Source organism: Daucus carota, chromosome 3 (assembly GCF_001625215.2).
Source record: "Daucus carota subsp. sativus chromosome 3, DH1 v3.0, whole genome shotgun sequence".
NCBI classification, from domain to species: Eukaryota; Viridiplantae; Streptophyta; class Magnoliopsida; order Apiales; family Apiaceae; genus Daucus; species Daucus carota.
The window spans coordinates 53,769,916-53,793,593 of record NC_030383.2 but is presented as its reverse complement, the minus strand read 5'-3'; the positions used below and the strand labels follow the sequence as shown (position 1 = coordinate 53,793,593).

The following is a 23,678-nucleotide window of genomic DNA, read 5'->3' as shown; positions in this document are numbered from 1 at the left end:
AATTTGTCGACCGACCGTTTATAATCGATCGAGTTATAGGGTTTGTTTACCGGTTGCCATGTACATCAAATTATAGGCCGCCAAATTTCCCGCCATCGCATTTCAGCTTAACAGGGTCTGAACTCTGTCTGGTGCCATACATTTTTTAAACCATTTCGCCTTTCATCTCTGTACTGATTTGTTCAAAATCTTTTGGGCATGGCAAGTCAATCCGATCCTCATGGCTCTGCTTTTTCTGCTGCAGAGGTGACAATCTCTCTCTCTCTCTCTCTCTCTCTCTCTCTCTCTCTCTCTCTCTCTCTCTCTCTTTCTCCCTCCTTCTCCCTCTCTATGTATAACTTAGGCCTCGATTCGATGTGGGGTTTTGTTTTCTTGGAGGATTGCATCATAAAGATGCAATTTTGATGGTTTAGTGATATTGGGTATTTCATAATTTGTACAATTTGGGCCTCAATTATTGAGAGATTTTGATAGTGGGATTTGATCTTTGCAGTTGGAGTTTCTTGCTGAAGATGAAATGGTTGAGATTGTTCCGAACATAAGGATGGATCCTCTTAATTTGATATCTGTACTTTTCGATATCCCACACCTGTACTCTCTTTTTTTATGTGCTCCTTTTGGTTGATCAGTTGATGTATTTGTTATTTTTCATGATTTGTAGGGGGATTTTGGCCCTTTTCGTCCGCAAATTGCAACTCAGGTGCCTTTATGGTTAGCAGTGGCCTTAAAGAAGAGAGGGAAGTGTACAATAAGACTTCCTGATTGGATGTCAGTCGGTGAGTTTGCTCATTCACCTAAATTAGCTACAGTAATTTTGCAGACTGAATATTAGGAAAAAATTGAATTCGGTTTAAAGAGAATCTCATAACTATGAAAACTGATAATCGGATGTTATGCACTTGAACACGGAGTGATAATAGTATATAGCAACATAGGAAAAAGTTTAAAAGTAAAATTTTGATAGAAATTGGATGTTGAGGATTCATTAGTCGGGGCTCATCTTGGATGAATTAAGTGAGATGCCTACTCTTTATCATTACCTCTTTTTGAATTAAGTGAGAAGCCTACGTTTATTTGTTACTACTTTTAGGCGTGCTAGCTTATAACCAAATATTATTAAACGTCTTTACAATAAGTGGTAATCAAATATATTATATAAGATTCATTCTGATGCATTTTCATTCATTGAAGAATCCATATGAGACGATAGTCGGGCCTTTTTCGAAGTTTGTTTGTTTGGTGTCTAGCATTTCTTAATTTAAACCCTCTTGTTTTGTAAAAGTGTAGTCCTTAAAGCATTTTTTGCAGAAGAGAGAAAAGAAAAAGAGGTGCAGATGAGAAAAAAATTATGCAGAGAAAAGAGATGAGAAAGGCTCTAAAATTAGGTTAAAAGAAGTTTATTGGGCTGTTTAAGGTGTGCCTTGTCGCCCCTGTGTTGTTCCTGTGTCTAAGGCATCAACTGCCGTATGTGTGTCGACATGCCACTTGGTGAGTCCGGCACGTACTCAGCGGAGCCAACGGATCGGACATGCATACGGCACCCATTTTGAAGAGTACATGCTTCCTAGAATTTTGAATAGCACATTTCCATGAGATTGACAAACTCTGTATATTCCTTAATTTGCATAAGCTGCATTATTTCCCAATTTAAATGAACACATATATGGATTTTATAATGAAATGGCCTCTGATCCTTAGAGGCACAGAAAGCCAGTACCTCAGATAGAGTGTCTGGTCAGATGCAATTTTCCTAAATACTCTGCCATTGGTACCTTGTTTAGAAAGTACCTAATACTGAAATAAGTGTAGAGAGCCAGTACCTTGTTTGACTGTTGACTGTTAAGTTTTTAGAAGAATACTTTTAGTTGATGAAAGTTCATGTAAGATACTTTAAAACTGTATATAGGATAGCTAATAGCAGTAGTGATTATCATATCATAAAAACTAGTTTTTGAAACATGATTAGGAAATAGTAGATATAGTTCAAGCAGCAGTTTTATACCATGGAGCCATATGATTTGGATAATAACATGACTGTGTTGCGATATGCTAAGCTGGGGGTAACAAAGCCGTTTAGCCCTACTCGACAGGGAAAGTGAAGGCTTTGCCCTCCTGCCCTATAGAATTGGAGATTTGGGACTGTAAAGTATACCATCTTAGGTGAGGTACATTCTATGTTATGCTGACCCTTATTTTCACCTACAGTGACCATGTCGGACGCTTGTCACTCGGATGTGGGCATTGACACTCGAAATTCAGATTTTGTGTTTGGTCAGACGGATATGTTTCGATTAGTCTGACATTGCTGCCCTGTTATTCCAATCTTTACATGGAGATAATGTTAAGTAAATGTTTACCTCATTTGAGTGGTGAGAATTTTGAGAAGGGTAAACGAAAGTCCATGTGATCTTTGTTTAATGTTGTATATTTTAGGAAACCGGGAATTGCTAGTAATATTGGCATTACATTCAGATCAATCAAGCCATCAAGGTAAAACAGCAGTAGTTTTTTAAGAAAATAAGGTAAAAGAAGCAGTTTTATACCATGATCACATGCTTCTGATTTTGACAACTTGTTCAGAGAATATAACAAGCTTCTTTTGTGTTGTCTTTTAGGGATACTTAAGGTGTTTGTATCGGGTTATGTGGCATACTCTACTTGCTAACTTTTTCTAGATGTAAAGTTTAGATTGTCTGATGCTTGTAAAGGCATAAATTCTACTTGCTATTTTTTCTAGATGTAAGACTTAGCTCGTCTCTTGCTTATAAGGCATTTTAATTTTCTCGATTCCCTGTTTAGAATAATAGTATTGTATAGTTATTTATATAAAATGAAAATGCAAACTGGTCTGACATTGACGTTTGCTATGTGAACAGAAAAGTTAACGCAGGTCTTGGAAGCAGAGCGTGACTCAGCTAGGGATTTTCAACCACTTCCATTCCATTATGTAGAAATAGCAAGACTTCTTTTCGACCAGTGAGTATATTCGCATATTTTCTATAGACTACAGTTATACCTGGCATAAATTTTCTTACAAAAGGTTGATCTATTTTTTCTGTTCTGTAGTGCTCGTGATGACATTCCAGACATATATATGGTAAGCCTAAAACTGTATATGTTAGTAAATTTCTTCGTTGTTACTTTCGCCTAGAGTATAATATTAATTGTTCTTGTAGGTGAGGTCTCTTATTGAAGACATCAAAGATGTTAGATTCCACAAAATTGGCACGGGATTAGAGATAATATCTGAACGTACTTATGCAGTAAAGGTATAATTGGCCTCTGCTTTGAAGATTATATCATCATGAATATATAACGTAAGCATCATCTGTAAAATATATGCCTCGTCCTTGGGAATAGGGATATATAAATCACCTATCTGCCATGGTAAAAGGTGCAAGGTGGAGTAAAAATGAGATAAATTATGTATTTTCATGTTGATGACTATTGTACAGAGCACCATTCTAGTTGTCTAATGCAGCTGAAAAGTTGCCACCACTTCGGAGTTCAGATACTAATATACTATGCCTATGACCCAAGTTATCCTGCTTCGCTAGGTTTAATGTAACTAACTATAGATATTCTTAGAACTACGTGGCAACTATATATAAAATGCAAAGTACCATAAAAATATTTAAATTACTCAAGATTTTCAGGACGGGATGCAGAAACTGGTTGGTGTTTGTGCTACTGGAGGGGGATAGTGTTGGTGGTACACATTCTTCATATATATCAAAATGTGGGGTGTTTGTGCTTTATTTAACTGAGAGAATGTGAATGAAAAGTTAGATGCTAAAGAAATCACCCATACGACCCCTTCCCCAGCCTTCTTTTCCACCCAAGCCAAAACATACAGAGTATAATGACAAGAAAAGAGAAGATACACATTTCATGCTATCTTTATAGCTACCCTTTAATCTCTTCTCTGAAACTGCAGCTGTTGAACTTGTCAGCAATGGAAGTGAATATAGTACGCCCATTTGTTGCAAAAGCTCTCGAGACATTTTATAAACTTGATAGTCCAGAGATGATACAAGATGCAGAGAGAAGGCCTGATGCACGTACACAAGCACCTGATCGTGGACCAAGAGTAAGTTCACTTTTTAAATTTTTAAATACTGGAAGTAGCAATCATAAAAATTTGATTACTAGGAATTTCTTCATCTCCTTTGTATATAACATTTACTGATAATATTCTGACAAAAAAAACCATTTAATCATAATATGTAAATCTTGCATTATTGTGAAGAATGACTCACAATTTTCCTTTCTCAAACAACAATTAAAAGCCACTTAGTTGTATGATTAGTTTCTGTCTATTAATTCATGTCTCGTCTTCCAGCGACCGCTTCGACCTCGATAAATTAACAGCAGCAACTACAATTTCGTCTTCTATGGAAAAGGCTTCAAGCAGGACCAGCATACGTAGATGGAATGGTGGAAGTCACATGAAAGTTACTGGGCAATCTTTGTCTGGTTAAGTAAAAATTCTATAGTACTTTGTTTTAAAGTTGCACCAAGATTTTAATCTCTCAGATAACCAACCTCATGGGAGGCAACATCGTTACTTTTGCTGATAACCTCCGTCATGTATAACCCAGGTCTATCTTTATATAATCCTACCTTTAAGTTGCTAGTGACAAAATAGCTCTTGTTTCGCATTTTTGATTTGAAGTATCATGTGAACGATTGTTACCTTAAAAACAATGATAATAGAGTTATTAGAAGGGTTTATATATGGATATCGATCATTACATGAGACTGAGATTTTTGTTGAGAGGTGACCACTTAAGGGTTCTAATGCAACACAGAAAATGTGCAATATTTTCTTGTACAATAGATGTATACTCTATTAAGCCCAAAGAAGTGAAAGTGAATAACTTTCCACTAGAAGAGTGGTCCCAACAACCTCATGTTTGGTTGTTATATTTCAAATGTTCAATAGATGGGAGATTCAGTTGATCAACAAAAGCATATCCTCTTGTTTTGTGATGGAGGTTTGGATAGGGATTGATTCATTTTACACCAGAAGAAAATGATCCATTTACAATCAAAACAAAATCACTTGGCTTCAACAAGACATCTCACTTACATTCTAAGCTCAGTAACTACTAACACTTGATTAGCAACTCTATGAGGGCATTAAAGAAACAGTACCAAAAAAAATTCTTCAAGATTACAATGTTCGGAACCTGCATAAAGTATGTTACCCGAGGAATTTCAAAAAGGCAAGGGCGAAGAATTATATTAACACTTCTATCATGTATCCCTATGTCAAACAGCACACATGCTCATCAAGTTTCTATCCTGAATAAGCTAGTACTTTAAAAGGGTTGTGCTCAAGAATTGTTCAAACATCTTCCAACTATTAGTTGGTTCCCGAATTACAAGCTCTGCTAAGCAGTACGGGGTATAGACAGTGAGATAAGATGATAGTTATAAACAAAATGTTTAGCTTTGTTTATCTTGGCAATAAACAAATGTTACAGAACAAGTACTAAAATATTTCCATGTTTACAGAACGGAAATTTTTTGAAGTATCACCGGATGCTGCAGGCAACTATCCAAACTTTAAAGTTACATCAAATGAGCTTGCACAGAAATAAACAATGTTTGCTGTCAGCAACTCAGCATGTTCTCTGTTTTTCTGCAATATCTTAACAAGTTCCATGGCTAGTCAGATGTTAAGGCCTGAAAAGCGGAAATATAGCTCCAGGTACTTCTAAACTAACGACTTGTAAGATGTTAAGGCCTGAAAAGTGGAAATATAGCTCACAATTGCACATAAATGATACCATATGAATCTAGTTCTAGACTCTGGTTATGCATTGCATCTATTTCACAACATAACAAATCATTACTGGTTTAAGCAAAATTTTAATTTCACACAAAAGAAATCTAGTAAATCTCACAACAAAGCAAGACTCTATGCAAGCAGATCACAAAGGAAAGTCATGTTTTAGTGGATATCATATTGCATCTAAACACTAAGAGAAGCTTCGATTGTTGCCTCACCCTACTAGTCAACCAAACACTAAATTACTCAAAAGAAAAGGTAAATACAAAACATTTGTCCTTTATCCTCATTTTCCCATATTTCCTGCTTCAAAACTGATATATTAACTTGGCAAAGGAAAATCAAACTAACATACTGAATGATCCCCTATATAATCCACCAAAAGATAAACAGAGAGAAGGGAACTGCACTTGGTCAACAAACACATCAATGCAAAAAAGATTCGATCCATATATGCTGAACAAAGCAAAATTTAGAAAAAATAATGTGAACTCAGAACTTAAATGTAGTGCTTACACAAGAATTTATATAAATAGCAATAAAAGCAAAAGCAGGTGAGAAGAGATCTGATTTCTACTGATATTATGTGTTTACTGGTTATAAGAGTTAGAGGAATCACAGATTCACGTCAATTAAAGGGTACATTCATTAAGCCTGATAAGTAAAGCACCCCATCCTAACCCCACCTCAACATCCTTTCTAGTATCCACCTGCAAGACATGTTATCTAAAATGATAAAGCATAAAATTTTAAGCATTAAGAGACTTTCATCTATTGCAAGCATTTCAAGACTCAACATTGTGCCTGGACCTCCAAATTCACATCTTCATAGATACCATTAAAACTTCAATACTAAGGACATTTTATACTTAAAGTCTTTAGTCAACCATTTCCAATTAAGGTCACAACTTCTCATAGGATCAAATTGCTATGGGATCATGGAAGTACTCCATTTCACAATTTCTTCTGTGCTGATGATGCTATAACTAATAATATGGTTATTATAAATATGGTGCAAGATGAAGGGGATATAAAGTTGAAGAATCCATTTTAAACTAATTATACAAAAAGCTCCAACATGCAGCTCCGTCCTTCATCCCCTACTACTAATCTTACATAACAGATCCTAAGGGAATTCGATCTGCAACATTTCTGAATGTTCCGACAAGATTCTCGAATGCCACAATTGAATATCAGAGTTATTTAAACAATTCTAGAAAGATGTTCACTATATGTTAATTTATGAGAAAAGTTTTGTCTGCTAAAGAAAAACGCTTTACAACAATGCACTATACGATTATCCATCAAGCATTGAATTTTACCATATAAACTAGTATATATAATCAACATTCAAACAGAAGCATCAATCAACAATATCTCAAGAAAAAACAATACAAGCAGTCAAGCACAATCATCCAACAACCCAAAATTTCAATACAAGTACAATCGTCCAACAGCTCAAAATTTCTTCCTTTAAGCAACACAAGAACCAAATACATCAAAGTAAATTAGGGCACATTTAGTAAATTTAAGCGACACTTTCCAACATCAGCAACATATTGTCAAATTACCCAGCAAGCATTCCTAATTCAACATATTAACTCATCTATGCACATGAATATATTGAATCAACATTCAAACAAAAACATCTACGGACAATAAGTCAAACAAAGCAATCAAGCACAATCATCTAACTCCATATTTCTTCCTTTAAGCAACACAAGAACCAGACACATCAAAGTAAATCAGTGTACATTTATTCAATTTTGACCCAAAATTGTACAAACAATCAAAACTTTATTCATATATCACATATATTAAGTTACAACAAATTCACGAAAACCTTCCACAATTAAAACACAGTTCTGAATTTCTCACCATAAATCACTTGCTCTTAACACTAACTCCATCACTACCAGCAATAATCACTGCAGTGGTCATATCAAGAAACAGCCCATGTTCCACCACACCTTCCAAACTCGAAATCTCTTTCCCAGCAGCAGGAGCATCCGTGATCGGAGTCTTGAAATACAAATCCACAATATAGTTCATATTATCCGTGACATACGGTTTCTCCCCATCTAATCTTAATTTGGCCTCTACCCCTTGATCCTTAAACATATCTTGCAACCTGACCAAATTATACTTCCAACAAAACTGCACAACCTCAACCGGCATTGCAAGTCCACTCCCACCGAGCCCGCTAACAAGCTTGGAATCATCCACAACTACAACAAACTTATCGGAAGCAGCCTCCACCATCTTCTCCCTCAAAAGGGCACCTCCACGGCCCTTGACTAAATTCAAATCAGGGTCCACCTCATCCGCACCGTCGATTGCTAAATCGAGATGCGGATGAGCATCGAGAGTCGATAAAGGAATGTTAAGAGACAATGCTTGTTCATAAGTGCGTTGAGAAGTGGGGATACCTACAATGTCAGTGAGGGCGTTGTTGGCGAGGAGTTCGCCGAGCTTGGAGACGACGAAGGCGGCGGTGGAGCCGGTGCCGAGGCCGAGGACCATGCCGGATTTGACGTAGTCGACGGCCTTGTCGGCGGCGAGTTTTTTGAGGTCGTCTTGGGAGAGAGTTGGGGGAGATGGGGAGGGAGAGGAGAAGGTGATGAAGGAGGGAGAGGGGGTTGTGTGGGGCCGGAGAGAGAGGTGGGGGGTTGTCTTGCGGTGGAGAGATGGGAGAGAGAGGAGAGAGAGAGTGGCCATGGGAGAGAGAGAGAGAGATTGGGTGGGGAAGATGGGGGAGAAGACCAAAACTAAACTAAACTAATGTTGTTGTTGTGTCATGTGTGAACTGCTGCTGACTAAAAGTGAATTTTGCAGACCATTCGTTTCAGAAATTTATCATATCTTGCTGTGGCCCCAAAATTTAATCTGATAAAAGTTTTTTTTTGAAGGAATCTGATAAAAGTTTTAATTGTCAAGCAAATATTTTGAAGGCTTATTTAGGTGGGTGTATTTTATATAGGATTTTTTTTTCCAATGATATTTGAAGATATTCATTTGAGAGTGATTTTAAGTTATGATACAAAATAGGGTGGTATTATGTCGGGATTTTAAATTATGCTTAAAAATCTGATGGTATTCAATTCAGATTATTTAAAATCCATTAAAATTCGATGGTATTCAAATGTTAATGATTTTTCTTGAATTTCATAAAATAGTGGACTTTGTAGGATTTGTCCAGTGTATTTTAAGTTTTTTGAAATCCCGTCAGAATTTATGAGATTTTGAAATATTGTGCTTAAATCCTAAAAACTATATATCAATGATGTGACGTTTTATCAAGAATTCGCAAAAATCAAAATCAAATACAATCTATTAAAATTCATAGATTAAAAATAATTTATTAAAATTCCAGTTGAATACACGCCAAGTAATGGAATAATACGTTTACTCAGAAAGAGGAAGGAAAATGATAAAACTATGCAAATAAAAGTTCAAAAATATTATTTTATTATTCGTTCTGATTTATTCATATTTGATGCTTATAATCTTTTGACATGAATAATTGATAACGAGGTGGTACAGAGAGTAATATATGTTTTGACCAAGGCGTGTGTTATGGCCAAATATCAACTCGGAAGATGATTTCATAAATCTCGTCTTATAAACAGGAGGGCTCATTTTCAGAGGTCAACCTCGCCTTCACCCAGGCCCTCGCCCACATCCTGATCCAGGGCACAAGCCCCAGCGTCAGGTAAAGACCTGGTCTCTGTCCAAATCCTCGCCCGATGTGGATCCTCGCCCTTAACGTGGGTCAAGTCGCGCGGCCCAGCATCTGGCGGCCCAAGTCTTTGATGGGGTCCTCGCCTTCAGCTATTGAGTCCTCGCCCAATACCCTTCTTCCTCGCCCAGTGTGGAAAGGACCAGATACGCCTGATCCTCAGGCCTAGTTATTATTGTTTTATCTTGGGTCCAGTCCCACCTTCAGCCTCGCCCTCAGAGAAGACGGAGGGCTAGCCCATACAGCTGAGTCTGGGAAGGTCTACGTGGGCTAGTACTGGTCAGCCCACCTAGTTCCATGCTTCTCGGAGGAGGCTGGGCTCCAAAAGCCCATATCTGTCTAATCTAAGGCGGTGACCCATCGCTGGAACCTAGGAATGAGAAACCTATTCTGATTAGGTTACTTGTTCCCCAAGAACTACGTCTGACTTGATCCCTATAAATAGGGTACGTAGGCACATCGTTTTGGGGGAGGACATAACCCTTGCAAGAACGAATACTCCTTCGATATTGTGAGAAACCCTGATTCCCCGAACGATCTCAGCCAAACCTAAAATCACCACCCATACTCCGTCGTCCACCGTCATCAACCACCACTAATTCCAGCAACCCTCCCCGAATCTTGTTATCACCAGATTCCTCCGCTAACAGTGTCTTGTATAAGTTAAATTTTTAAAGGGAAAGAATGACTCGTCGAAATCTTGATAAGAATAATTTTTTAAAATTTTAATGTTGATAATAAAATATTAATATTTGATAAAAAAATATATATTTTAATGAGTCTTTTTATCATAATTAAAACATATCTAAATATTATCACCAAAACATATCTTTTTGACCAAATTTTTAAGTATTTTTTTCCGACAAACTTAACTATTAAGCATTACTTAACACATTAAATAATTTTTTTAATATGTCTAATAAAAATATATTAACTAAAATATGTTTATTAATTATTTAAAAATCTAATATTATTTTATTTTGAAGTTATTTGAATATTAAAATAAAAAATAAATATTATGAATCACCTATGACACCTATATTATTATTGAGGAAAGTTCTATGGAGACCGCTATTTAATCGGAGACAACGTATGTTCTGCAATCAAAACACTATAAAATACATTATTTTGTAAAATATGTTCTACAAATATCATGTATTCACTAAAATTTTTGAAAATCGTTTATGTTTAATAAGTAGATAATGTATGTTCTGCAAATTGAACAAATGTTCTGCAAACTAAAAATATTTCATTGAACAAAACATTTTGTAATGTTCCACATGTAAAACTTATATGATATTCAAGATTTTAAATGAAAGAGTGATTTCGTTGAACATGATTTGTAAAACTATACGTTTTGCAATGTTTTTATGAAATATTTTACTTGCAGAACATATGTGGTCTCCAGGTCTTCAGAAAAAATGTGGTATACATTGAACTTAACTCTATTATTATATCCTTATATATAACAAGCCTAAAGCTGATAATTTGATTGTTTGGTTCGTTGTTTCTAATTTCTGTACCACAAAACAAATAATAACCGTCAGATATTATTATTTGATAAATGATTATAATGTTAATAAAAATAAATTATATATAATATTAAAATGTGAAAAGAAATTATACTTTTAATTATCTAAATCACTTTGAAGAAGATTTTGTGAACATACGTCCCTTTTTTTGTGTTATAAACAAAATATAAGTAAATTTTGTAAAAATTAATAAGAATTAAAATATGACTTTTATTCTTTTTATGTTTAAAATCAAATAAAATAAGATTTTGTAAATAGAATATGATTCGTACTATAAACTTCATAATTATTTTCTCATTTCTATTATTTGTAAATAGAATATGATTCTTATTATAACATTTACAATTATTTTCTAAATTTTTTTATTTTCACTCATTTGAAATCTTGACTCTAATCACGTATAAATTAGTGTATAAAATAAGAAAATTTATAAAAAGAATAATAATATATTATATTATATATAATAATACGGGTCAAGAAGAAGAAGTGGTTTCTGCTTCTCAAACAAGCGGCGCAATATCTTTGATTATATAAATTTATATGTAATTTATGATTTATATGTAGTCTTAAATATAATTATCAATTAATTATTAATATTTTTTTTAACAAGCATGAAGATTATTGTTCAGCTTATAAGTTATATTGTAGAACATAGTATCTTACTATTTATAAGATAATTGCTCTATTTTTTGATACAATATTTGTGTCATAGAATATAATCTGCAAATCGGATGTTTAAAATTTAAATGATTAGAATATATTTTATCTAATTTTGTACTCCAATATTTTTGTGTACTCCATTAAACTTGACGCGTCAATTAGATAATTAAAGATTAATCGATGTGTTAATGAGATATATTAAACTTATATATTAATATTTATTTATTTAACCTATTATATTAATTTTAAACGATATGTTATATTAATGAAATTTTAAAAATCATATCAATAAACCTAAACCTAAAATTCTCTCCAGAGCCGCCTCCCTTGCTTCTTTCTCCACTATAATCGCCGGGGCTACCATCGGTTTTCTCCGGTGGCAAGCCCCCATCTCTTGTTTTCTTTTCATTTTTCAATAAAAATTCTTAGATCAAAACCATCGGAGTATCCGGATTTTTGTCTTCTCCGATCAAATTGATGGCTATACGGTTTAGAGGGGTCCGGTTTCTCTTGTTTTTGTGGTTTATTTTCTGGATCTAAAGTTTGCTTTTATTTTGTAATTCTAATTTAATTTGCAATTTCAGTTTCGTTGTAGTCTCTCCTTAGTGAGAGTTTTGGTATTTCTCTCTTTTGTGAGAGTATGCTGTTTGATTTAGTGATAAGAGTTTTTATGGGATCGCAATTATGGTCGATAGCTCAAACCAGATTAGTTCCAACTGGATATGGTGAAGCGGGTATATGTAAATATATCATCTTCAACAAATGGCGTGATTGTATCTCCAACAAGAATGGGTTAATGAGCTATTGTTTCTGTTTTATGGTTTGTTCGACGCGACATTTTTGTAGATGCCGTATGACATTTCACTATTGAATTGATACTTACTAAAAAAAGTAAAAAATCATATCAATAAAATATGTAGCAAAAAATAACCCCTTAGAACACAGTGGTCAAGTTGTTTCTGGTTCGACCTAAGCCGAGGAAAGTAATTGCTTAAATCGCTGGTTTTTAGAACTATTACCGATGATGAGAGAAGTGGCGATCTCATCTTGCTTGTTGGGAGAGAGGAAGCTTCCGGAGTCCGGACCACCTTTCTTACGATTAAAGAGACGCTATGCCAAGAGCCATAGTAGACTAGTTAACTGGTCGTAGTTTTATAAGATAACCTTGTTGTGAACAGTCCGCAATTGAGTAATTGACCGTACGTAATATGTCGACATTGTGTAGACATATGGTTATTTGTGGACTTAAGTGACATAACCATCTTGACATGTAATCTATGTGTTGTTCGATAATCTCCGTAGATCATTCTCTTAATTATGCTAAAAATATAAACAAAACACCAAAATTAGTCAGATACGCATTCAAATTTATGCATAAATCCAAAACAGAAGCCATGAATGAACTTTTTCCCCTTGGAATAGATGGAAGCAATTCGAATCTTATTCAGAATATCAGGGAACAATTAGTAAAAAACAGTATATAAGAAACCGATTATTAATTACAAAATTGATAAACCAATGTTTATTACAACTCATAGTGACAGCTAGTTAATAAAATGAGCTCATTGTGTTGGCCAGAAGAGTTGACTCGGGATTTAAAGATCACTATATAACATTAGTTGGCCTTATTGTTGTTCTACCGCTCTTCTCTTAATTTTTCTCATCATGTCACCTCATCAGTTTGTTTTATTTTCTCTTGTATTGTTTATGATTCCGAATTTGATTTTAGCTGAATGTACATGTGATTCCGAAGCAGAGGAGCGCGACAAGAATCTAGCTTTGAAGTATAAGATAGTTGCTATAGTTTCGATACTTGTAGCAAGTGCAATCGGTGTTTGTATTCCTTTTCTAGGAAAGATAATTCCGGCTTTGAGTCCGGAGAAGAATTTGTTTTTTCTGGTTAAGGCTTTTGCCGCGGGTGTGATTTTGGCAACCGGATTTATACATGTGCTTCCTGATGCGTTTGAGAATTTGACATCTCCGTGTTTGAAAGAAAATCCCTGGGGAAAATTCCCGTTTACGGGATTTATTGCCATGGTTGCAGCAATCGGGACTCTAATGATCGATAGTTATGCGACTTCTTTTTATAGCAAATCACATATGTCTAATAAAGCTCAAAATACCGTTGCTGTTGCCGATGTGGAGGACTCGGGGACTCACGTGCATGGCCATGTTCATGGAGGTTTGGCTTCGGAGCCCTCCCAACAGCTTATTCGACAACGCGTGGTATCACAAGTACGTACCGAGATTTATATTTGATATGTGTAATATAGTTTTAACTTCAAATGTCTCGAAATCCTGATTCCGTTGCTGTTATGTGTTGTATATTGAAGGTACTGGAACTGGGAATAGTTGTGCACTCTGTGATAATTGGAATATCATTGGGTGCTTCGGAGAGTCCCAAAACAATCAAACCCCTGGTGGCTGCACTCACTTTCCATCAATTTTTTGAGGGCATGGGCCTCGGCGGATGCATCACTCAGGTCAGCTCTCTATACTCTCTTCATCATCTATAATACTCAGCGGCAGTGTTCTAAAAATCCCCGATTTAACCGATATATCCCCGATTAATCCTCTGCAAGGTTGGCCACCGATCCGATTTTTGAAATCCGATTAATCCTTATATATATTTCATAATCGAAGTATATGTGATAAATTACTAAAATTAAAATACTATATTATTTTAAATATGAATAATTATAGAGTTTATGAATATAGTAAATATATTAGTTACTAAATAGCTAATACAATAATAACTAGATATTAAATAATATTTTAATATTAAAATAAACCCGATTTTAACTCCGATTTATCCTTTCGATTAATCCCCGATTTCCGATTAATCCTTGAATCGGTGGCTCAACCGATTAGGCCCGATTCCCGATTTCTGTAACACTGCTCAGCGGACTCTTTTAAAAGTATTTTGAATGATGTGTATATTAAGTAAGATATCTACTTTATTTATTACCGGGAATTGTGTGATTTAAAATATGTAATTTGTTGGGTTGGGTTGGTTCTTTCACTTTGAATAAATCTTGTAGATCGATCAGTCAATCAAATCACCCCCTCCACGGCGTGCATGACGATTGACTGGTGTGGAATCAAATGGGTGTCTTCACATTCAACATGTATTAAATATCTCTTTAATCCCAAGAGGTGGTCCGATGGTTGTGGAACCTGTTGGGGCGAAGGGAGTATATTTTTTTTGGAGTTTTCGTCACTAAAAAAGTAAAAAAAAAATAAATATCTCTACTTATTCGTCAATATTCAAAAACAATGTTCTGGGAGATCTGGCTTTGGTAGTAAATTAGTTACATGCTTACGTTACAATCTTAATATTTGAATAGACTCTTGACTCCAGCGTAAAACTACTGAATGCAGGCGAAATTCAAGTCTCGGGCAGTAGCTGTAATGGCATTGTTTTTCTCACTGACAACGCCGCTTGGGATTTGTATTGGATTAGGGATAACAAACAGTTACGACGAGAATAGTACAACAGCCTTGATTGTCGAGGGCAGCTTCAATGCAGCATCAGCAGGTATATTGATATATATGGCACTGGTTGATCTGCTTGCTGTTGATTTCATGAGCCCCAAATTACAAAACGATGGAAAGCTCCAATTGGGAGCTAATGTTTCCCTTCTTCTTGGTGCTGGTTGTATGTCTCTTCTAGCCAAATGGGCTTAAATTTTGGATATGTAATCTGAAAATTCCTCCAATACATGCTCAGTACTTACGTTAATTTACAGAAATTTACAAATTCTTGGACATGTTTTAACTTACTTAAATGGAAAGAGTTTAGTACTTCTGAAGTTTGTAGTGTGGCTATATCAGTCTTCATTATAACTTCAGAGAAAAGAAGAAACACATATAAATTTAAGCAAATTATCTCATCTCTAATTTTCTTTCTGATAATTTAAACTTACATGTCTTACAAATGAGTAACTGTTCTAATATTTATCACGCTGCGCAAGAGTCGAACCTGATGTCGACTATCTAATTATGCTCAGCCCATCTCATTATCATATCTCTAATTTTAAGTCGACTTATGTATGTTTTATATAATGAGTAAAGTAAACGATTTGCTTACACACCAGTGAAGTCATAATTCATGCACGATGTACTACATCCAAATTCAGTGCATTATTGGTTTACTATATTCCAGTTATCACCCTGGATCAATACAAATATAGAATAAATAACTACTCGGCTCACTGCAGGACCCAGAACAAATAAAAAAGCTGATGTAAAAGTACAGCAAAGATTTATCTAACATTTTCAACGTATTGAAAGAGGACTACCGAAATTGATTCTTATTATTAATTTGCTGCAATTTGTTTTAAACAATGTAACTAAGCGGAGTTGAACTACATAGTCTCACAGTTCTCGTAATGACAAAGGCATCGTCTCTCTCTAAACGTGAGAGTGCTTCCATAATTCCCCGGCATCAATGGAATTCTTGTCACAGCCTTCTTAACCGCAAAGGAAAAGAACTTCAGTGGCTGGGCGGCTTCTATAAAGTCCTCTGCGAAAGTTAAGCCATTGCAACTCAAAGAACTATGCAAGTTGACTGATGCAGCTTTGTCAAGGAGAGAGCAAGGGTGAAGCAAGAGCACCTTTTCGCCTACAGACTGGTGGTGTGAGTGGGGACTTTGGAGATAGGCTAGTCAACTCCAAGGTCTTATTTCTGCAGGATAGTCAGCAATGCAGCCAATTCTCGGGCCAGCACCTGTCGACCATTTTAGTGCGAGGTGGTGTCCTAACTGATATGACTTTGCAGCCTTCTTGGAATTGATTCTTTCTAGTATTGACTTCTTTGGCACGTTAGCAACAGGACTCTGAAGACCACCCGAGAGAGTTTTGCTGTAATTATTTTTCGGTTCAAACACTTCAGTTTCTTCATGTACTGGAATTGTATCCTCCACCTTGGGGATGTTATCAGGTTGGAGGGACTCTGAGATTGTATATTCAACACTACCAGCTCTACCTAATTTTCTGTCATTATTTTAAGCATCTTCACATGCTTTGTGTATCCGATGACAATGTACTGCATTAGATAAGTCCCTGTCCTTGAATCAGATAATAAATCGAACTATGACCTGGGAGATCCCAGGTCAATAATACTACAGTTCCTTATAAGACAACGAGGCACTAGTGTTTCTATAACTCGGAAGCATTCATATTAAAATTTGAAAACTAAGGTACAAACTTACTTCAACTTCATCAACGTTCACTCCATTATCCTTGAGAAATGCAGAAAACTGTCAAGCCTTTCATCAGTTGGCCGGTAATGTCCATTGTATGACGAGATAGACTGAATAGATATTTGAACGGGATCAGATACATAATTAAATATACCTGCATAGACATAAAGTGACTTCAGCTGTGTCACTATAAAATATTTCAGTATAGACTTACAGTGCTTTTATTAATTATGATAATCTTGATACATAAAAACTTCAAAATATTTCGATAAGATTATTAATGTAGTCCCCATAGATATTTCATGACAGAAAGCAAAGAATGAAGATACTGGAGGCCAGTACTTCAGCTACCTTAAGTGTTCAATTATTTACCACAACTCCACAAGCCTTCCAGCAGCAGCTAAAGCCCTTCCAGCGAGGAAGCTTCAACCATGAAAACCTTCTTTCTTTTTCTGAATGTAAAAGATGACAGCATGAAACGATTGAGTAACAATAAATATAAATCGAATTTCGAACCAGAAGTTCACTACATATTTTTCATCTTCGTTAGGATCTCATTTCACCAGCATCGAGCTTCAGACAGGTACTCATCACAGATATCCATTTTGCCCCTGGTAATCCGTTGTTTGTAATTAGAAAAGTTCCAGTCTGTTGATGCACTATTTTCTCCTCAACAACATATTCATAGTGTTCTCTCTCTTGCTGATTATTGCAGAAAGATGAACCATGATATACAGTGAGTAATAATGTCCAAAATAGAAATGGTAGTCCAGTCACATTTTCTTCTAAATGGAACACAATCAGGTAACGCAAAGAAGAGAATACACTCAATACACATACAGTTCTGAGGTACTTAATACACTATTGGCAAAGCTTTGATCTGGGGCATTTTCGAAGATCAACATCTTTGGCATCCCCATATCTAACCTGGAAAATTATGAACTACAGATTTACTTCCGTTTACTTTGTAATCATTTCATAATAAATGTGGATCATAGTGATCAATAAATTGTAGGTCATGAGCAGCCTTTGAGGGGAAAAAATGAAAAACCCGGAGTTAAGCTTTTATAGAAAATGCATTGGTGCCATCTTCATTTAGGAATCCAAAAGTCACATAATTCAAAATATGCAAGTGAGCTGAGCTGAGCTGAAAAAGAAAAACTAACCATTAGAAAAATGGTTGCCAGCATCAGTTTTACACCACTTCCTCATAATACAGATGCAAGCCATACCTATATCGGTGCCGCGGATCAATCTAGTATATAAATATATGGCCAGTAAGAAATCAGCAGGAAGTCATAGATTGAAAAACAAGGCAGAAAATAAAGAAATAACAAGATTACAGCTCCAATCCAGTGCTGGAGAGCCAATATCTGTGCTTTGGCATCTACGGACAAACCTTGACCCACCTACATAGAGTTGGAACTCACAATTAGAAAAACACAGTTCCTGTGATTTGGCTCTTAGTGACTTTCTTACAAAAATTAAGAAAACATATACTAGAATAGATGCCTTGGAAGCATTTAGGGAGACTTGGTTCCACCTTGAAGCATCTGTCTCTGACTTGCAGAAATTGATGCAGAAAATATAACATTTGTTGTGTTTTGAATGCGAGCTTTCCATGCGTCTAATAATAACTGAAGCATTATGAAAAATGCTTTCCATTATTTTTCTATCTACAAAAATCCATCTACCAATTTTGAGGGTGTAAATGCAAAACTTTCTACTCCAAATTTGGGCATGAACCTTGTTCTAAATCTATAAGCACTGTGGTACTGAGGTAATACTGTAGTAAATATAGAAAATATAACTTTCATATCCCAGACTGGTATGCATTGTTTTTTATAGAATTGCCCCAAAAAATAGTAGCTACTAAAGTCCAAAAGACATATATAAGAAACTGGCATTGCTTCTTGCAAACTTGAATCTGAAAGAAACATGACGAAGCTTTGGCAGATGGAGACATAATTTCAATTTCATGTGGTAATAAGAGCTATGGGAAGTCAGTGTTTGACACATTAATCAAAAGACATTTATAAGGGGGGTAATCAATTCACCCATTTTTGTTGTGTTTGCCATAATATCTATGTAGCGGTAATTAATTAATTAATTAGGGGCCTCCAATTTGCAAATTTGTAGTTCAGTTGGTAGATCAATTGACCAACACTATGGAGAGTATTTTATATAGACCTTAATGAATCTACTTCTATGATCACTTGCTAGAAACTAGAAAGTGATAAGTACTAAAAATTAACCTAACCTATCATTTCACACAACCGAATTTCAGATACCAAAATTTTTTAGTTTCGAATAAAGGGAAATATTAACCTACCTTGATATAACATTTAGTACAAAACCAAGTATAGAGTTCAAAATGTCATATAAAATATTCTATAACATTTAGTAAAGTATTTATTAGTAAGTTAGTTCATATACCTGTCAAAAGAAAACATACTGGCGAGTACTCGGAAATATGAGCAAATAACATGAAAAGAGAGAGGTAAATCACTATAGATATTGTACTTGAAAATGCTTGTAAAATTTCAAGTCCAAATAATTAAATCAGTAAAAAATTGATTCTTCAACAGGCTCAAACAATTACCCATTACAATAACCTGGAGTATAGTGCAGAGAGCTGTATATGATACAATCATTCGTCTCATATACAAGAACTAACCTTCTTTGTATTAGTCGCTCTGCAGTTCTGTTATGGATCACCTCATCTATCTGTAGTTGTAAAGATAAATACATCAAGAACTAATACTCTTCCACAATAGTAGTGCTAAATTTTGAATTACGATGTTAAGAAAAATGGCTGAATAGATTTAATTATCATGCGGACACCAATAACTGTACACCAAACTTAAGAGTTTCCAAAAAATTTAAAGCAATTCTGATCAGTTACCGACATGTCGCAAGCCCTTTACAATAACGCGGAGTATATTGCAGAGAGCTGTATATGATACATACATTTATCTCATATACAAGAACTAACCTCCTTCTTTGCATTAGTCAGCTCTGCAATTATGTCATGGATAACCTCATCTATCTGTGGTTGTAAAGATAAATACATTAAGAACTAATACTCTTCCAAAATAGCAGTGCTGAGTTTTAAATTATGATGTTAAGAAAAGAGGCTGAATAAAATTAATTATTATGCGGACACCAACAACAGTACACCAACAGAAGAGTTTCCGAAAGATTTAAAGCAATTTTGATCAGTCACTGACATGTCGCAAGCCCTTTATCTTTATATCTTTTCTGAAAAAAATATAAGGAAAGAAAATATAAAAATGTATATTAGCACTATACATTCTACTAACCCTTTAACACTCTCAAAATAAATTATATGGATATACAGATGACACCACCTGTACAAGTACAATAAGGACTCTGGTAGTTTAAGACTTTAAGGGAATAGTTAGAATCCATCATGACAGGTTACAAACTCTGTGTGGCATACTTTATATTCTAGCTACATGGAAGACAGCTCATATTTCTTGAGCACATATCTATCACAATAACTGAAACTCGACAGTGATCTAATTTGCTTTAAAGAGAAAAGAGGTTGACGAACAAATATGGGGGAGTCAGAGGAGTAAAATATGGAGAGATGAAGGGTTAAGAGGAGAAGTGTGCTTTGTGGCTGCATAGGTGGAATAAACTGTGTCAAAGAACTCCCAGGTTAAATTTAAAGTATAAATCAAAATGAGATATAATTATGTACAAGCATCGTTGAATTTTAATCTCTTTCTAAAAAAATTAAGCCCGATGAACTAAATATTCTGCACGAGCATCATCACCCTAGTTTCTTGCTTATATTTTAAAAAAGAGCAACAAAAACCATCGAGTATGAGCTCTATCTAGTAGCTAGTAGTGCTAAATTTCTTATGAATAATGGCATGTTAATCCGATGAAATAATTATTTAATCTGAGCTTTACCAGAACCAAAAGTTCCCCTCCAAAATAATAATTTACAATTACACTAACTTTGCTTCAGTTTTTACAGCCTTTATGAGATCAATCAATCACCTGCATAAGAATAATTTATAATGATAGCCTAATGCAAAACTGGCCCGTTAAAACAATTGGTATCACCTTAATTTGGTCTAGAAATAGCAAATGAGGAATCTGACATGATAACTGGTTCTTGTCCAACTTAAGGATGTTCATCTACAAAAATAATTTGCACTATTTGTTGGAATTGTTCTGGATAAAAGTAACAAATAAGGCCTATAATGCAAACAATGAGATTCAATTTGCAGAACATAAGAATAGCCGCAAGGAGCTACTTGATTTTTTTGGAGAGATATAAATTGTCTTAGCAAGTATATATTAAAGGGGCAGGGTTAATTAACTTTGTGAGGTGTTCATCTAAGATGTAATAAACTTGCAGCATTATGCCCTACCTGACATGGGGAACCCTGCGAGGCAACATGTATGTATCCCTTGCTCCCTGAAAAAAATCTCAATTTAAATTTAATGTCTTACACTTGCAAAAGGCTGAATTTTAATTCAGGGCAAGTTTTGTTTTTCAAGTTTCGAAAATTGAATTTAAAAAGTACCTAAAATATCATACAAACTGTTGATGACTTGATGTACTGGAATAAATACATCCCAATCATAATTTGAGTTCATAGATTCTACAAAAACTATATCTATAAACTTGCATGCAACCCCTACTATGAAAAGAAGGGAGCCCAAGAGTTCCAGAGGTGAAGAAGATTAGCAAAATGTCCCGATAAAAATAAAAGAGATTGTAAAATCTAAGTAAAATCACAGAGTGCATGAAGTTTTGAAAGTATGAGAGAATCCTCCATATCTTAAACAATTAAGAGATAGTCTCTTGAGGCCATAGTGTGCTATCATATTCCATTTTACCACAATTGACTCTTTTATGCACAAAAATCTGTAAAATTCAAATAAAAACAAACTGATTTAGTAATTTCATCAAACATGAAATGAAGCTACATATTTGGCATACTTGATCCTATGTAGACCGGCTCATATTTATGACTTCAGAAGTAGCCTTGTAACAAAATCCAAACAAAGATAAATATCTGTTTAATTTGTATAATTAGCAGAAGCATAAAATTGCACAGGCTTAAAGTAAAGCATAATTTTTATGGTTCAAGAAGAATAAAGGAAAAAAATGTCAAATTCTATTCATATGAAATAGTTGACAGTGTTTTGGCAAGTGAAAGGATGCCAGCACAACCTTTGAAGTGAAGGGACATCCGCGCATAAGATTTAGGTAGAGTAACTAACTTAGCCGTTAAGGATGCCAGTACAATCTCTGGAGTGAGGGGGAAGATGCTTGCAAAAGATTTAGGAAAAGCAACTTAGCCCTTGATCTCACAGCCCTGCCTATTTCCACGGTATGGAGTTGGTTTAGGACAAGCTTCCTGCCGCAATCTGGTGATTCCAGGTACTGCTCAGCTTTATAAAGTCTGCAGGACTCCTTGGAGGCTCCTACATATTATATACAGGAACAAGATTACTACTCCCTCCGTCCCTAAATACTTTTCTCATTTGTACTTATCACGTTTGCCAATACACAGTTTTGATCATTAATATCTTTAATTTTATATTTGTATTAAATATAAAACCTTCACCGTATTAAAGTACACATAAATATGAATCCAACAAGATCACTCATGACTATATTTTATCTTATAGATTAGACGTAAATTAGTAATTTGTCTCATGTTATGAACAGTGCCGACATTACAAACGGGAAACGTTTTTTGGGACGGAGGGAGTACTACATAATATTAGCTGTCGCCCAGCGTAGCATTTTAGTGCTTCATACAATAAGTACTAGTAATACTTACCACTGATATCTTAAGGGTTTGCAAGTTAGGGGAACTCTTGATGAGGCACAGCACATTGGATATATGACACAAATCATGAAATTTAACATCGTGTAGTATAAGGCTGTGTTCACTTGGATGGAATGGAATGAGGGGAGAATGTAATGAAAAATTATATAGAAATTTTATGGAGAAAGAAGAAAGTATGAGCTAATGCCTAATAGTGACTAAATATGAATGAGTTAAATTTTTTTGTGATAAAGATTGTAAAAAAATATGATGGAGAGATGGAATGAGCATTCCTTCCAAAACATGTGGGATATAATTCTAGTTAAAATAGTAAGAATGGAATGATTGAATGAATGAAAATTGTATACATTTTCTTTGATCAACACCATTTTTGAGTACAAAATTCATTTCATTCTCCCTCCATTCCATTCACTCCAATCCAAGTGAACACAACCTAAGTGTTTTCATCTTCTCCATGATCGTTGGAAGCCTTGCTAGTATAGTTTGTTCTGGATCCAGAAACTATAGACATGACACGAGATTAAATATGTTACATGTGTGTGTGTGTTAGAACGTGATATGATAAAAGGATACCTATATTATTACAGTAGAACTTCATGGAATTTTTCACTTTACCAGGCAGAAGCTACCAAGCGTAAGAGTAGTCATCTTCGGCGTACAGCTAAGAAACTGGTGCAGGTTAAATAAGCATCGCTTAATTGGGTCTTTTTTATCATACATCTCCAATGTTTCATCTCTTGCAATCTCAATTTTTTTAAGATTTTTGTTAAGATGTGTGAATTGGCGACCCAAGTGACCAACTCCGAAGCAAAATATCAAACACAATTGATTGAGTTGAGGTCCAAATGACATGTCCAAATGACTTGTGGCTCAGTAAGTCTGTACTTTGTGCCAGACGGACTT

At 35.0% G+C, this 23,678-nt stretch overlaps 4 protein-coding genes across 47 annotated transcripts; 2 read left to right on the top strand and 2 right to left on the bottom strand.

The window, feature by feature from the left end:
* The first annotated feature begins 8 nt into the window (after nt 1–8).
* Nucleotides 9–4,754, top strand: LOC108213253 (DNA replication complex GINS protein PSF2). The gene is made up of 8 exons (XM_017385027.2): nt 9–246; nt 494–568; nt 662–776; nt 2,877–2,976; nt 3,067–3,097; nt 3,177–3,269; nt 3,938–4,090; nt 4,343–4,754. Exons 1-8 carry the CDS (start codon nt 199–201, stop codon nt 4,361–4,363), a joined length of 636 nt encoding a protein of 211 aa, XP_017240516.1. The 5' UTR covers nt 9–198; the 3' UTR covers nt 4,364–4,754.
* Nucleotides 4,755–7,532: 2,778 nt separating this feature from the next.
* Nucleotides 7,533–8,616, bottom strand: LOC108210692 (probable ribose-5-phosphate isomerase 3, chloroplastic). Its single transcript, XM_017382079.2, has one exon. It carries the CDS (start codon nt 8,513–8,515, stop codon nt 7,682–7,684), a length of 834 nt encoding a protein of 277 aa, XP_017237568.1. The 5' UTR covers nt 8,516–8,616; the 3' UTR covers nt 7,533–7,681.
* Nucleotides 8,617–13,354: 4,738 nt separating this feature from the next.
* Nucleotides 13,355–15,498, top strand: LOC108211893 (zinc transporter 5). The gene is made up of 3 exons (XM_017383607.2): nt 13,355–13,963; nt 14,062–14,211; nt 15,110–15,498. The coding sequence occupies exons 1-3, from the start codon at nt 13,394–13,396 to the stop codon at nt 15,413–15,415; spliced, it is 1,026 nt and encodes a 341-aa protein (XP_017239096.1). The 5' UTR covers nt 13,355–13,393; the 3' UTR covers nt 15,416–15,498.
* Nucleotides 15,499–15,959: 461 nt separating this feature from the next.
* LOC108214780 (uncharacterized) lies at nt 15,960–23,678 on the bottom strand. 44 transcript variants are annotated; one of them, XR_010290090.1, is made up of 12 exons: nt 23,391–23,676; nt 22,767–23,276; nt 21,342–22,404; nt 19,928–21,105; nt 19,610–19,659; nt 18,476–18,569; nt 18,276–18,341; nt 18,099–18,187; nt 17,463–17,543; nt 17,284–17,384; nt 16,942–17,086; nt 15,960–16,775 (listed from the first exon to the last, which is right to left on the bottom strand). XR_010290090.1 is itself a non-coding variant. In XM_064089399.1 (9 exons), exons 5-9 carry the CDS (start codon nt 20,244–20,246, stop codon nt 17,479–17,481), a joined length of 342 nt encoding a protein of 113 aa, XP_063945469.1. In that variant the 5' UTR covers nt 20,247–21,105; nt 21,342–21,388; nt 21,917–22,404; nt 22,767–23,276; nt 23,391–23,677; the 3' UTR covers nt 17,357–17,478. The 44 variants fall into 44 exon arrangements, 18 of the variants coding, with proteins under 18 accessions (XP_063945469.1, XP_063945470.1, XP_063945462.1 ...); XR_010290080.1 differs by having other exon boundaries at nt 17,284–17,859; nt 19,928–19,981; nt 21,342–21,388; nt 21,917–22,404; nt 23,391–23,671; XR_010290083.1 differs by having other exon boundaries at nt 17,284–17,859; nt 19,928–20,193; nt 21,342–21,388; nt 22,151–22,404; nt 23,391–23,671.

Excerpts from the sequence above, each read along its gene's own strand:
- LOC108213253 (XM_017385027.2), top strand. The coding sequence starts at position 199 with ATGGCAAGTCAATCCGATCCTCATGGCTCTGCTTTTTCTGCTGCAGAG. Across the intron at positions 3,098-3,176 it reads ACATTCCAGACATATATATG|GTGAGGTCTCTTATTGAAGA; the intron begins GTAAGCCTAAAA and ends TTGTTCTTGTAG. Across the intron at positions 3,270-3,937 it reads AACGTACTTATGCAGTAAAG|CTGTTGAACTTGTCAGCAAT; the intron begins GTATAATTGGCC and ends CTGAAACTGCAG.
- LOC108210692 (XM_017382079.2), bottom strand. The coding sequence starts at position 8,515 with ATGGCCACTCTCTCTCTCCTCTCTCTCCCATCTCTCCACCGCAAGACA.
- LOC108211893 (XM_017383607.2), top strand. The coding sequence starts at position 13,394 with ATGTCACCTCATCAGTTTGTTTTATTTTCTCTTGTATTGTTTATGATT. Across the intron at positions 13,964-14,061 it reads GACAACGCGTGGTATCACAA|GTACTGGAACTGGGAATAGT; the intron begins GTACGTACCGAG and ends TGTATATTGAAG. Across the intron at positions 14,212-15,109 it reads TCGGCGGATGCATCACTCAG|GCGAAATTCAAGTCTCGGGC; the intron begins GTCAGCTCTCTA and ends TACTGAATGCAG.
- LOC108214780 (XM_064089394.1), bottom strand. Across the intron at positions 19,660-19,927 it reads TGACTAATGCAAAGAAGGAG|ATAGATGAGGTGATCCATAA; the intron begins GTTAGTTCTTGT and ends TTACAACTACAG. Across the intron at positions 18,188-19,609 it reads GAGCGACTAATACAAAGAAG|ATTGATCCGCGGCACCGATA; the intron begins GTTAGTTCTTGT and ends TTTATATACTAG.